The sequence below is a fragment of the Mastigoproctus giganteus genome, chromosome 7, assembly GCF_048544385.1.
Source record: "Mastigoproctus giganteus isolate SK-2022 chromosome 7, ASM4854438v1, whole genome shotgun sequence".
In the NCBI taxonomy this organism is placed as follows: Eukaryota; Metazoa; Arthropoda; class Arachnida; order Uropygi; family Thelyphonidae; genus Mastigoproctus; species Mastigoproctus giganteus.
The window spans coordinates 125,917,607-125,933,694 of record NC_143581.1 but is presented as its reverse complement, the minus strand read 5'-3'; the positions used below and the strand labels follow the sequence as shown (position 1 = coordinate 125,933,694).

The 16,088-nt window shown below is 37.0% G+C and overlaps 1 protein-coding gene across 1 annotated transcript in view; it reads left to right on the top strand.

Moving 5' to 3' along the window:
* The window catches only part of unc80 (unc80, NALCN channel complex subunit), a 1,843,891-nt gene that overhangs the window by 1,081,192 nt on the left and 746,611 nt on the right, over positions 1 to 16,088 (top strand). Inside the window, exon 39 of the mRNA XM_090378420.1 lies at positions 4,348 to 4,416. Coding sequence (XP_090234546.1) covers positions 4,348 to 4,416 — 69 coding nt within the window. The remainder of the gene's footprint in view (positions 1 to 4,347; positions 4,417 to 16,088) is intronic.

Sequence of the window (16,088 nt, the reverse complement as noted above, 5' to 3'; positions counted from 1 at the left end):
TGTGCTATATGTACCTTTCTCTTGAATAAAGAATACAATTATGCAGTGCTATTTTCAATAACTTTAGGCACAGAAATGCAATATTTTGTACAGCTCTTTTTTGACTACACTATATGATCACATGAAATCTATGAAATTTTGAGATCCAGAAAGGGTCAGGTCTCAAAGTTGCTGAATTTGAGAGATTTGACTGTATATCCCCAAATAGGTTTTATTAGTAGTAAGCTTATACACCAGACTTCAAGATTCTTTGTTCTCTGATATAATGATCAGCTTTCTCCAGATTTTCTCTTTTCTTGCTCATTGTATATTTTGACTTAATGTTTTTTGTTCATTCTTTTTAGGTACACAATTTTTTCAGCTAGTTGACTCCCTTTTTTATTTTTTGGTAATTTCTTCAAGGTCTGATTACCTATCTCCTTAAGTTGGCTACTTCATTTGTTCACCTACAAACAGCACATACAAAGAGTCACCAAGGGACTAGTGTGTATGTGCTTTTCTTCTTCTTTTTCATGGATATTAGAGCTGTTAATGAAGAGTCTGGAAAATATTGTGCCATTTTAGAGGCTGTAAATTTTGCTTTAATAGCATGTTTTTTTGTTAAAAAAATCCTGTTTTTGATTCTTCCTTCAGATTTTTTTCAGTGATGGTTTTAAATGAAAACTGAATCATGTTATTGGGAGGAGGAGGTGAAGATTAGCAGTTGCAAATCAGGGAATACAAGATTGCCCTATGATTCTTGACTGTCTGGTCATCTTTCACTTTCCAGCAGGCAGTGTACTGGATTAAGGTGGATGAGGTAATAGTGAGATCAATATTTGTTTCACCAAGTACAGACCTACAGGTCTGTAATTTGTTTCACCAATTACAGAACTGTAGGTCTTAGGGATGTTAGTTTAAAATTGTGAGCTTTTTTGCCTTCAAATTCATTAAAACCAAAGTTTTGATTTTACATTTGTAGTGATGATTTGTTATAATTTGGTTTATAGATCCAGTGAGTTGTAGTGCTAAGAAAGAATTCAGGTTAAAGAGGTAACTCTTAAAAATGAAAAATTTTAATCCAAGAAAATGTTTATATATCTTGATAAATGGAACAGTTAAGAAAAGTTTTTGAAGGTAAAAAAGGTTTTACAATTTTAAGCATATTATTATTATTATCATCATCATTAGCCATATGGTGTAAGGAAGCCTGAGGGTTTTGCTACACCAGCCAAAAAAAAATTCTGAGTTACCCTGAGAGAGAGAGAGAGAGAGAGCAAGAGTCAGAAGTAGAAGGTAATCACCAAGGAGGAGAAGAATGATGTAATCATTCTTCTCTTCCTTGCTATGGCACACTCAGGGTCCAGCTCAGGACCCTGAGTATGCCATAGCAAGCACATATTAAGCATATTAAATAATAATGATGGTATTTAAAATTGTGAACAATAAATGAATAATATTAATAATAATAAGCAAGGGAGAGTTAATAACCACACAATGACACTGTGATAATCATTATTATCATTGTGGTGTAATTATGTGCATGCTTAATTAAGTCTCTCTCTCTGTGTCTCAATGAAGACAACAGCTCAATTAAAAGCTTGATTTGGAAATAATCGTAGTGTTTCTTAATCAGTACTAATTAAATTTTTATATAATATCGGTGTTTAGATACACCATAGACACTCTTAAAAAAACTACAAAGTAGTTGTTGTGGGCATCATTTGCTCTTTCTCATATTGTGCTCTGCCTTCATGATGAGTTGCCATGATTCTGCACTACCTCAAATAAGTAACGCTTCACTAATAGAGAAGACTATTGTTACTTATTCTCAGTGAGTACCACCACCCAGACATGTTTCAAGGCTATTTGTATATGTGTGGGATAATAGCTCTACTATCCACTTGTCCCTATTAGACTTAGAAAGCAAAAAAGGTAGAGGGAAAGTAATAGTAGGAGTGGAAGAGGAAAAAGAAACATGTAGAAGAATGAAAAGGACTAACTCCTTCAACTCACACCACTCAAAAACCTCAAACTCCTCGAATAGGTAACGCTTCCCCAGTAGAGAAGACTGTTGTTACCCATTCTCGGAAACTCCGCGAACACCAGGCTCCCCAGACATGTTTCAAGGCTATTGGCCTATCATCAGTGGGTGGGCAGGTACCCTAGTATTGCAGACATGACGACCCAGTTGTGAAGTTAATCGCACAATATGAGAGATGCCAAAAGGTGTATAAGATAATATTTAAAATAATTAAATGCACATGTCATAATACTTTAAGAGTTTAGTATCTGTATAATATTGGTGTTTAGATGCACCATAGACACTCTTAAAAAAACTACAAAGTAGTTGTTGTGGGCATCATTTGCTCTTTCTCATATTGTGCTCTGCCTTCACGACGAGTTGCCATGATATTGCACTACCTCAAATAAGTAACGCTTCACTAATAGAGAAGGCTATTGTTACTTATTCTCAGTGAGTACCACCACCCAGACATGTTTCAAGGCTATTGGCCTATCATCAGTGGGTGGGCAGGTACCCTAGTATTGCAGACATGACGACCAGTTGTGAAGTTTCATGGCAACTCGTCGTGAAGGCAGAGCACAATATGAGAAAGAGCAAATGATGCCCACAACAACTACTTTGTAGTTTTTTTAAGAGTGTCTATGGTGTATCTAAACACCGATATTATATAGATACTAAACTCTTAAAGTATTATGCCATGTGCATTTAATTATTTTAAATAATTAAATTTTGTATAGCAGTCTATTATTTATGTATTGATCTCATATCCATTTAAACATAGCAAGTAATAGCTAAAGAATACTGTGTGAGGATAAAAAAAAAAATGCTCATTTTTTCCTAGTATGGGGGTTGGAATGGAAAATTATTACCCCTCCACCCCGTTTCAGATCCATGTATCTTGGATGCCCAAAAAACTGTAGAGTGCTGGATCCAGCAAATTTTCATGATGTAGATTGACCATTGACCACAGTTTTATCAAGAGGATGGAAAAGGATCAAGTTTGTAGATAACTGTTTGAAGGAAATTTCTGCATGTTAGGCCCCAATAATATGTAATTGCTGTTAAGCGAATGCATCAAAAAAGTAGTCTTCCAAAATATTTTAAGCCTAGTTAGGTTGACCTGGTGATCCATTTTTGCTGAGGACAGTTATTTGCTGGCTTGAATAAAAATGCTCTCTTTGAGCTTCCTACTAAAGAAACCAGTATTAACCATGATATGAATCTGATTTAAGACGATCTCTGACTTAACTTGCTGACATGGGCCATCAGCTCAGTTTTATTAATCCTCCCAAGATGTAAATCTTGGGAGGATTAATAAATATTTATAGGAATGTGAAACATTCCTATAAATAATTTCTGAGAGGATGTCCCATTTGCTCAATTTTTGCCTTCTAGCACTCACACAGAATATAGTAATGCCACCTGTGGTGTCTGTGGAGTCAGAGAAAAATTAAAAAAAAAAAAAAAAAAAAGAAGTTTTGATATCAGGCGTTTTGTTGAAATTATAGAATGTATCTGAAAATGCCCCACTATGGGAGAATTGACGTGGACTCTGTTTTGTATGTTCATCATGGTAGTAGTTAAAAAGGCATGGCTCTGTGGCAATCTTTTGGATCATACTCACACTGTTTAAACTGATATTGCCATGATCATCAAAAAAAAAGGCATGGGCACAAACATTTAAAGTTGCTGGCCTCAATTTGAAGAGCCCATGTTTTTCCCATGGCTAACTCAACATTGGCTGCTCTATAACTGGTAATATCAAAAAATTTTTATTTATGTTGGTCCCCAAATAGCAAAACATGCAACATCATCTGCACAGAAACTGCACGTTAAAATAAAAATAAAAAATTATCAAAAACTCTAATACATAAAATATTGTTCAACACTTATTAATTTTAGTATAATAAATATATATTTGCCTTGCAGTTAAGTTTATTTTTATCAGTTTAAATGTTTAACTTTCATATGTTTTGTCTTGATCATATAAATTAGCTTCAGAGCTGTATCATTCAGGTCAAACAAAGTATTACTATAAATCTACACAATTTTGATCATTCCAACTCATGCAGAGCCAGTTATTTTAGATAGTATTTAATAAAATTCATAAGTGTATTTATTGTCCTAACAGAAATATATTACAGTGAATAATTGATATGATTTATTCACTTCACTTAGGATGAATTACTTATCTTTTAGTTTTGCATATTTGGTACATCTAATTTAAATAGGTGGCAATAGTAATTTCTTTTTTTATATAAAATATTTCTGAGAATAGAACTTTTGTAAAAATTTCTCCCTTCACAAATTTCATATTTGCATTAACTTTTACTTCACCATAGGTAGTTCCTAGTGTTCATGGTTTGTTTCTTAAAGACCTAAAACAAATTTTGAGAAAAGAACAGTGTGATGTAAGTGGAACTGATAAATTTATTTTTTAAGTATAGTTATATTTATATTGTATGCTAACTGTATACTAAAATTATGTAGTAGAATGACTGTTTCATTTACAAAACACTTGCTTTATTTATAAGGCATCATTGATTTTATGAGTTAAAAATAAAATTTGTATTTGCAAGATAGTAGAACTTTTTAATTTTCATAAAATTCTGGTGAAATTCGATTTAAATAGGGAAAAAATAAATATATTAAAAATGTTTTCATAAATGCTTTCGTAAAGGTGACTATGGTGTCAGAGACAGTATTTAAATTCTGTACATGGGACCAACTGATGATGTTACCAACAGCAAATTCAAAATGGGAAGCATTCAAAGAATTTATCTTGGAAGCTACTAGGCTTTACATACCAACTAAGAAATATTATTCAAGGTTTAGGCCTAAATGAATGTCAGATGAACTAATGAAACATATGGCAGAAAATAAAAATTCATGGGATACATACAAATTAATGGGTAACATAGAAGCCTATGATAGATATAAGCTGGTCTGTAACCAAGTCACAAAGGAGATTAGGCAGGCAAAGGCAGATTCTCAGAAATCCTTGGCAAAGGATGCAAAGAAAAACAACAAAGGGTTCTTTACCTATGTAAACTCAAGAAGGAACGGGATGAATCAGATTGGTCCACTAGATATTGATGGTTCAACTGTTGATGATCCTGCTCAGGTGGCTAACAAACTAAATGAGTATTTTGCATCTATATTCAACAATGAGGAGTTATTCAGGGAGGGGAATGCCACAGGTGAGTTAAACTATGGCAATGAGCCATATGATTTTGTAATAACTGAGAGGACAGTTGAGGAGAAATTGTTGAAGATAAACATAAAAAAGGCACCCGGGGTGAATGGGATCTATCCAGTTATATTAAAGGAGGCATCAAAGGAAGTAAGCAAACCCTTAGCCATACTTATGAGACCTTTGGACTCAGGAGAGGTACCCATGGACTGGAGATGTGCAAATGTGACCCCAATTCACAAATGTGGATCAAAGGGCAACACAAATAATTATAGACCTGTTAGTTTAACTTTTGTTCCAGGAAAATTAAGGGAGGCACTGGTTAAAGAAGCACTGCAGGATCATCTAGACAAGACTTCAGTTATAGCTCAGACACAACATGGTTTTGTTAAGGGAAAGACTTGCCCGACCAATTTGATTGGATATTATGGATCTTAGATCTTAGAACGGCTTTTGATTCTGTTGCACATGGAAGACTGCTGCACAAATTGGAGCAGTGTGGCATTGGAGGCAAATTGCTAGTATGGATAAAGGGATGGTTATGTGGGAGAAGACAGAGAGTGGTAATCAATGGACACTGCTCATTGTGGACTAATGTTATTAGTGGAGTCCCTCAGGGTTCAGTATTGGGTCCATTATTGTTTTCTGTATTTATAAATGATATTGATGATGGTATATCAAGCTTAATGTCCAAGCTTGCAGATGATACGAAGGTTGGCAGGGTTGTTAAGGACACTAATGACAGTATGCTGCTGCTTCAACAAGATGTAGAAAAGTTGAGCAGATGGGCTGAGAGGTGGCAAATGAAGTTTAACATTGACAAATGTAAAGTACTACATATGGGAGGCAGCAACGCCAGAGTGAAGTATCAACTCTGTGGTATTACACTGACAGTGGTAGAGAACGAAAAGGACCTGGAGGTAATTGTGCAGGCAGATATGAAGTTTTCTAAGCAGTGCAGATGGTCTGTAATTGTAGCTCATAGTGTCTTTTCAATGATATACAGGAATTTTTCTAGCACAGATAAGGAGGAGGTGATTATCCCCTTATATTCAAGGTGTGGCAATGGTCAGGCCACACCTTTAGTACTGTATACAGGTCTGCAGGCCTCATTTTAAGAAAGATGTAGAGCTGTTGGAATGAGTACAGAGAAGGGCAACAAGATTTGTGAATGGAAAAAAGGGTTGTTCATACGAAAAAAGGCTTAAATTTTGCAAATTACCGTGTCTGGAGATTAGGCACCTGCAAGGTGATCTGGTTGAGGTGTATAAAGTCTTGAATGGTTTGAGCATGCTCAGCACCGATGGGATTCTTCCTCTTGTTCAGAATTAATAACCTGACAGGTCATAATTTCAAATTGAGGAAAGACAGATGTAGTATAGATGTGCAGAAGTTTGCCTTTAGCCAGCGGGTAGTTGGTTGGTGGAACAGACTTCCATCCTTTGGCGTGGAAGTGATAGCCTAAATAAATTTAAGGCTGAGCTGGACAGGTACTTGGAATGAACGGAGGGGTGAAATTTGAGCGTGTTTTTTTTTTTTTTTTTTTTGGCTGATGCTGCATAAGCTTGCTTTCTTGCATCATATGCCTGTACTAATGCTAATGCTATTGTTAGTTTAAAAAAACTAACAATCACCTTTTAGGTTTTCAATGCACCATCATAAATAAAAAATTGGTTCTATAAGATTTAGAGTTAATTTGATCAAATAATGCAACAGTTTCTTGGAAGTCAGTTATTATTTTTCGTCATTGCGTGATGCGAAACCTGGATCTTTCAAAACATTTTTTGTAAAACCACATTTTGACAGTTATATTTTAAATTTTCATTAAAACTAGCCCATGAATAGATAAACAAATCTTCTTTTGAAGATTTCTCTCCAAAAATGTATAAACTATTATTTGCTTTTAAACTGCTCCTGTACTGTTTAGGTGAATGTCTTAAAAGAGTTCTTAGTTTATTGACAAATTCCTTAACTGGAGCTTAATGGCTGATAGCTCAGTCAACAGCAGCCTGAATTAAGTAGAGGATATCAGTAACATTTTGTAATTTTTTGCTACATTTTAAACACTGAATTCTTGAAACCATGCAGTTTTATCCATTCAGACTATCACTATTCTTTTTTTCTTTTTTTTTTATGTAAACCCTAAACACGAGAGGTATTAGAACCTATAGTATTTAGTACCGTGCTTGGGTTGGAGGTTGAGAAGATGAAAGAAGATATTTGTTGACATTGGACTTGAACTTCTGTAGGCTGTAATTTTCAGAAAATATGTATGAAGGAAGGTTGTTCCAGAAAACGGCAGTTGAATGAATAAACAAGGAAGATGAAAAGTTGGTTCTGTGAGTTTGAAGTTGGACAGTAAATAGATGTTGGCTGTTAGCGGCACGTGTTCGGACTGTTTTGAAAGAGAGAGCAGGAATTATAGAAGACAATTCAGAAGAACAGTGGCCATGGACGTATCTGTAGAAGAGGCATGCAGCAGAAACAGTACGTCTATGAGACAGCGAGTGGACAGACTGTTAGAGATGAATCATTAATTAACCTAACTGCCCTCTTCTGAATGGAATCAAGAAGCCTGAGAGAGGTTTTGGGGCACCACCCCAGATGTGGAAACAATATTCCATGGCAGGGCGGATTTGCGATTTATAAAGATGAGCAGATGTTTGGAAAAAAAGTAATGCCAAGAGCAAAAGAGAAAAACCAAGTTTTTTAGATGCAGAGGAAGCACTATTTGTAATGTGCTTGTGCCAAGAGAGATTAGAAGTCAGGGTAATTCCCAAAAGAGATATATTATTTTGCCTAGAAATTGGAGTGTCACTAAAGATAAGCATAGCAGTGGAAGAATCCTTTTTGCGAGATACAAGACAAGACTGAGTTTTAGAAGGGTTGAAATCAACTAAGTTGTCTTTGCCCCACTGGAGAATTACCTGAAGATTGACATTTGAAGAATTGGTAGCAGATTTTCAAGAAGTTGAAGCTGATTGAGCAGGGCGAGGTTTCTCAAAATGGAAAGTGGAATGCAATGTGCTATCATCAGCAAAACTATGGATAGGATTTCCGGTCAATGGGAGAAGGTCATTAATATACAAGAGGAAAAGAGTGGGGGACACTGGCATTAGTGGAGAAGTTGGAAGACAGAGAGCCATCTACCATCACACTCAGTGAGCGATCAGAGAGAAAACTGGATAACCAATTACAAAAAACAGTTGGCAAACCTTAAAATGGAAGCTTGTTTAGAAGATCTTTATGCCAAACATGATCGAAAGCCTTTGAGATGTCAAGAGCAACTACTTGTGTTTCACTGAACCTTTCCATTGAATTAGTCCATAAATGGGTAACATAAGCCAGAATATCACCAGTGGATTGACACTGACGGAATCCGTACTTGCGATCGTTGATCAGACGGAAGGTTTCTAGGTAGTTTAAGATTTTGTGGTTAATTGATTTCTCCATTACTTTAGAAAGAGTAGAAGAAATTACAATGGGACCATAATTGGATGGTAGGGATTTGTCACTGTTTTTAGGAACTGGCTGGATATGACAAATTCCCAAGCAGAAGGAAAAACACCTTAGGAATAAGAAAATGAAAAAAGGTGGCAAAGAATAGGAGTAAGTTCGGGAGCTCAGGTTTTGAGAACACGTGGAGAAATAACATCGGGACCTGGTGCTTTCTTAGCATCAAGATTCGTCAAAATCCTTCTGACATCCTTTTGATGGAAGACCACAGGAGGCATTGAATGGAGCGTGTTGGGAATGCTGGGAGGTGTTTTACCAAGATGGAAGAAAAATGGGATGCTAGCAAGTCAGCTTTATCCTTGGCTGAAGTGACAACAGAACCATATGGTTTGGACAGAGGTGGGAGCAGAGATGGGAAAAAGTTGCGGCCAATAGCTTTGGCAAGGGACCAGAATGCTTGGCTACCATTAGCGCAAGAAGCAAGTTTTCTGCTCTTAGCCTGTTGAAACTCTAGTTTGGATTGATTAATAACTGCTTTACAATTGTTGCAAGCTTTGGTGTAGGCAGAAAATGAAACTGAAGAATTAGAAACAAGCCAATTACGATATGCAACATTCTTCACTGTTCGTGTGGAGAACTCGAATTCACTGTTCCCTCAGTTCACTATTCACTGTTTGTGTGGAGAACATCTGAATACAATTTTTTTCCATTAGTTATCTTAAAAGTAAGATAATAGTTATATTTTTTTACAATTCCTTTAGAATTAATATTTACTAAAAACCATTATTTTTTAAAAATTTTTTTTTTTAGTAGCTGCTATCAAAATATCAACTAAAATATTCACAAACAGCTTCCCAACCACATTGTTAATTTCATCAATAATGAAACTAATTTTGAAATATTTTACTGATTGTTTAATTTTATCATAGTCTTTATTGAATATTTCAGGAAAATATATTTTTTAATCCTGTTTCATTTAAAATAGTTTTTGTTGCAAGACTAATGCTATTTTAAAAAGTCACCCACAGGTCATTATATCTTTAAAATTCAAATCATCATAACACACAACACAAAGAGAATCAAAAGAAATTTCAAACAGATATTTTATTATTATTATTTTTTTTTTTTTTTTCGTTTCCTTACATCTTCATCATAAGAAACATATTTCTGCCTTTAAATAGAGAAGTTTTGCTTTTTTATTGACTTAAATTGGCATATTAATTTATTTTTTAGAGTTGCTTTATATTCCTAGTAACAATACTTTAGTGTAATTTGAATTTAGATAGAGATTTTGTAGGTTATTACTTAGGATTGATAGGGTATCAAATCCACGTGTTGAACAGGTTTTGCAGCTCCCACGAACGCAAGTTTTTAATTATACTTAGCCACTTTATTGACTTAATTGTTAGATTAAATTATTTTCTTTAAGTAGCTTATAGACCTAGGCAAGTTCCGTGGTTTATTTTGAATTTAGATAGTGCGATTTGGAAAGTAAATAATACCTCATGTCCATAGATTAACCATTCGTATCTTGCCGCCATTGTTATACGATACAACGTGTGCACCGAACTAGATAGCGTAAGGTTTAACAGATAACTAGATAGCGACTATAGATAGTAGTATCAGTTAATCAGTAAAATTTATAATCTTATTAAATATCATTGTTAATTGAATTGTATTTTAACTAAATAAATATAGCGATCTAGTTTTTACAAAAGTAACATCATAAATTAATACATATAAGTTGACAGGATAAGAATGTCATATAACGTAACTCGGAGATGACATTCAATACCAAAATACCGTATTTCCCCATGTATAAGATGCACCTTTTTTTGAAAAATTTGGGGTCTAAAAACTGGGTGCGTCTTATACAGTACTTGTAGATTTTTTTACTTGCATTTCCTGCTTTTTCGCGCTTGTTGTCTTTGTGCTAATTGTTTCGCACTTGTTACTGATATATTAGGTTACATTTTGCCACGTTCTGCCCAGAAATGGCTCAGAAAAGATTTTTGTACAGTGCTGAATTCAAGCAAAAAGTGATCCAGTTTGCAAAAGTGAATGGAAATCGTGCTGCTGAACGTAAGTTTGGTCCTCCTCCAACTGAGAACACAATCCGAGACTGGGAAGAAGAAACCCTACTGAAAACGCCACAGCAAAAGAAGGCCATGAGAGGCAAATCAGCAAAATGGCCTGATTTAGAGAGGGAATTGAAGATATGGATTGAAGAGCAAAGGGCAATTGGAATTCCTTTTCCACAAAGATGGTTGAGCATGAGGCAAGAAGAATTGCTGATGAAAAAGAAGTTACTGATTTCAAAGGAGTACACAATTGGTGCTTCAGGTTCATGAAATGGAATGGACTAAGCATGCGTACACACACTAGACTTGCCCAAAAGATGCCTGAATGCTATGAGCAGAAGGTCCTTGAATTTCATCGTTTTGTTATTCAATGTCGGAAGACACATCTGTTTGAGTTGGAACTGCTGATACACATCTGTTTGAGTAACAGAACTGCTGATAAGAAAACTGTAACTGTGAAGACAAATGGATATGAAAACAGCCATTATACAGTTGTTTTAGCTTGTTGTGCCGACGGAACCAAGCTGCCTCCTATGCTGATTTTCAAACGCAAAACAATGCCAAAAGAAGACATTCCTCGAGGAGTGATTGTCCACGTTCATGACAAGGGTTGGATGGATCAGGATGGGATGATGATCTGGTTTGAGAAAGTTTGGAGCAGGAGACCAGGTGGGCTTTAACGCAAACCTGCCCTATTGGTGCTTGATCAGTTCAGGGCACACATAACAAAAAACACAAAGAAGATTGCTGCAGAGCAAAAAACAAAACTTGCGGTCATACCTGAAGGCTTGACATTCCAGCTCCAACCACTTGGTGTCAGCATTAACAAACCCTTCAAAGCTGCCATGAGAGACGAATGGAACCAATGGATGAAGTCTTCTGGGGACAATTTGATACCAGCAGGAAGAGTGAAGAAACCAACTATAGGAGAAGCTTGTACCTGGGTGAAAAGATCCTGGGATAATATCAAGATTGAGATCGTTGTCAAGTCATTTAAGAAGTGTGGCATTCCAAATGCCATAGATGGAACTAAGGACGAGGCAATATATGAAGACAGTGATTCATCATCAGACACAGATGTGGACAAGCTAATGGATGGGAGTTTTGACAGTGATGAGTTGTATGAATTTTATGATGAATAAAACTTGAGTTCAATAACTTTATGTAATACATTTTTTTTCAAATTTCGGGGCCCAAGATTAAGGTGCGTCTTATACATGGGGAAATACGGTACATATATATATATAGTGTTATAACAGCATTGGGATATAAGTTTAGGGTTATATTTTGTATTGGAATTTATTGAACTAGAATAGAAATCATGATTTAGACCAGAGCAGCAAAGCAAAATGCTCAAACTAATGGAAGTGCTGTGGCTCAGGGGGAGAACTAAGGGGGGGGTACTTGTCTTCTGAATTACAGTCTATTGAAATGCACTGCTTGTTTGATGTTTGTGGACAATCAGGAACGGGACATGATATTGCCAAGGGGAATGTCTTTGTGTGTGCGCGATGTAAGGAGTGTGAGGAAATCAGGCGCCAACTCAACATTATGGGCTTATATGAGAGCTTGAAGGACAGGGTGGATGCCCGCGAAGGATTTTAATTGAGGGGCTTGTCAAGCTCTCAGCTGCCCATATCAATGCCAGAGCTTGCACATGAACATCAAGCAACACAGTGGCAAACCCCAAGGCAGAATGTGCTGGTCCTAAAAGAACTAGTTGTTGTAGGTGACTCTATTGTCAGGGAAACAGTGAACATATTGTGCAAAAAAGACTGATGGAACAGAACCAGATTATGTCTGGTAGGGGCAAAGGCTGATGACATTGTAGAGCAGATATCATCTTTTAAGGGCACAAAGGGTGATATTTTTGTAGACGTTGCTACTAATGATATTAAGAGTAGGAAACCGGCGGAATTATTTAACAAATACAAGTCATTGCTGGAAAAAAGCCGTGAGTTAGGATTAAATTTGAAAGTGTCTGCAATTCTGCCCAGACACGATAAGAGGGAGTATGTGATGAGTGACTTGTCGATCAATTCGTCCCTGGAGAGATTGTGCAAAGCTCAAGGGGTTGAATTTTTCTTAGCCTCGTCTGTGCTTGTTAACAAGAGAGATGGCTTCTACAGGGATGGGATTCATTTAAATAGAAAGTGTGCAAGAATATTTGGTGATGCTATCGAGGCAGTGTTAGGTGACTCAGAAAACTGCTAGCTGGGGGGGGGGGATACACGGATTAATAAATTAACAGTAGCCGCTGGCAGAGGTAAAAGTGATTCTTGCACTACTTCTATTGAAACGCAATTGAGCAGGAATCTGGAAAGCAAGGCAATGTGGATTTTCAGAACTGCTGGGAGTCAAAGTGGAACAAGTAAATACATGGGCTGTGTAAGGGTAACTAAGAGTAGAAACAGATGCATGTATACTTGCCTGTACACCAATGCTAGGAGTATAGTTAATAAATTCGATGAGCTTGAAGTGTTAGTCAAGACATCAAAGGCAGATATTGTTGGGATATCAGAGTCATGGTGTCACACAGATATAAGCAGTGCAGAACTGGAATCTGGGGAGTACAATGTGCACAGAAAGGGAGAAGCCATTATGCTGTTAGTTAAGAAACATATAAAATCTAAGGAAGTGCATCTAATTGATGTTGGTGGACAATGCAAAGTTGAGTCTGTTTGGTGTGACATAAGCACTGGGAAAGGAAAAATGAGAGTAGGTGTATCTTACAGGCCAAATGAATCTATGAGTATAATGAGAAATTGTGCAGAGAAATAGTGGTGCCTCCGTGGCCAGGTGGGGAGGAGCAGCAGAGCGTAGCACACGCTTCTTGATTAGACCGGGGTACGAGCCCGTCACCACCAAATACGGAGGATGCGGAAAGGTCAGGGAATGACCACCGCATATCCCAGAGCAATATGGCCTTAGTTGCTAATGCTCCTAAAAACCAAATAACAATCAGTAGAGAAATAGATTGGGGCAGTAAATCAGAGTGTCTTGTAATGGGGGAATTTTAATTTCCTGGATATTGATTGGAATTTGTGGGTTGCTCACACACACACACTAGCAAGGCTTTTGTGGATTTATTGGATGATTGTTTTCTACAGCAGCATGTTCGGGAGGCAACTAGAGGGAGTAATACTCTTGATCTGATTTTCAGTAGTGATTCTTCATGCATCAAGAATCTGCAGATAAAGGAACCACTAGGTGGCAGTGATCACAGTGTGCTGAAGTGGGATTTACTTAAAGAGGTAACTACCATCAAGGTTAAAGGGAAGAGTTTTTCTTTCATAAAGGTGACTATGGTGGTCTGAGACAGTATTTAAATTCTATACGGTGGGAACAACTGATGATGTTACCAACAGGAAATTCAAAATGGGAAGCATTCAAAGAATTAATCTTGGAAGCTTCTAGGCTTTTCATACCAACAGAGAAATATTGTTCAAGATTTAGGCCTAAATGTATGTCAGATGAACTAATTAGACATTTGACAGAGAAGAAAAATGCACGTGATAAATATAAATTAACATGTGACACAGAAGCCTATGATAGATATAAGCTGGTCTGTAAGCGAGTTACAAAGGGGGTTAAGCAGGCGAAGGCAGATTATGAGAAAAATTTGGCAAAGGATGCAAAGGAAAACAGCAAAGAGTTCTTTACTTATTTAAACTCTAGAAGGAAGGGGATGAATCAGATTGGTCCATTTTATATCGATGGTTCAAATGTTGAAGATCCTGCTCAGGTAGCTAACAAACTAAATGAATATTTTGCATCTACATTTACACATGAGAAGTTATTCTGGGAGGGGAATGCCAGAGATGTATTCAACTCTGGCAGTAAGCTAGATAATCTTGTAATAACTGAGAGTAAAGTGGAGGAGAAATTGTTGAAGATAAACATAAGAAAGGCACCTGGGGTGGATGAAATCTATCCAGTTATATTAATGGAGGCAGAAAAGGAAGTAAGCAAACCCTTAGCCATATTTATGAGAGCTTCTCTGGACTCAGGGGAGATACCCATGGAATGGAGATGTGCAGATGTGACCCAAATTCACAAAGGAGGATCAAAGGCTGACATAAGTAAGTTTAGACCTGTGAGTTTAAGTTCTGTTCCAGGGAAATTAATGGGGGCACTGGTTAAAGAAGCATTGCAGGATCATCTAGACGAGACTTCAATTATAGCTCAGACACAACATGGGTTTGTTAAGAGGAAGTCTTCTCTGACTAATTTGATTGGATAGTATGATGTACTCACAACGGGACTGGGTACAAAGAATAACTTTGATATCATACATTTGGATCTTAGAAAGGCCTTTGATACTGTTGCACATGGAAGACTGCTGCACAAATTGGAGCAGTTCGGCATTGGAGGCAAATTGCTGCTATGGATAAAGGGTGGTTGAGGGGGAGAAGACAGAGAGTGGTAATCAATGGACACTGCTCATCGTGGACTAATGTTATTAGTGGAGCCCCTCTGTATTTATAAATGATATTGATGGTGGTATATTCAGGTTTAATGTCCAAGTTTGCTGATGATACAGAGGTTGGCAGGGTTATTAACGACAGTAAAGACAGTATGCTAATCCAACTGGATCTAGATAAGTTGGGCAAATGGGCTGAGAAGTGCCAACTGAAGTTTATCATTGAAAAATGCAAAGTACTGCATATGGGTGGCAATAACCGAAGAGAAACGTACCAAGTGTGTGGTACTACACTCAGGGAAGTGGAAAGTGAAAATGACCTGGGGGGTAATTGTGCAGTCATATACGAAGTTTGCTGAACAGTGCAGACGGGCTGCCAGGAGAGATCATGGAATCTTGTCAATGATATATAGAAATTTTGCTTGCAGGAACAGGGAGGTGATTATTCTGTTATAGAAGGCAATGGTCAGGCCACACTAGAGTACTGTGTATAGGTCTGGAGTCCTCATTTTAGGAAGGATGTAGAGTTGCTAGAATGGGTACAAAGAAGGGCAATAAGATTGGTGTTTGGAACAAAGTGGTGCTCTTATGAAGAAAGGCTTAAGTTCTGCAAATTTCAGTGCCTGGAGAGTAGGCACCTGGGAGGTGATCTGATTGAGGTGTATAAGGCCTTGAATGAGTTGAGCAAGTTGATTGCTGGTGGGATTCTTCCTCCTGCTCAGATTAAGAACCTGAGGGGGTCGCAGTTTCAAATTGAGTAAAGATAGTTGTAGAATAGATGTGTGGAAATTTGCCTTTAGTCTTCTGGTAGTTGATTAGTGGAACAGACTTCCATCTTTTGTTGTGGAAGTTGATAGTCTAAATAAATTGAAGGCTGAGCTGGAAAGGCATTTGGAACAAATGGTTGGGTGAAATGGAAAGTTTTTTTGT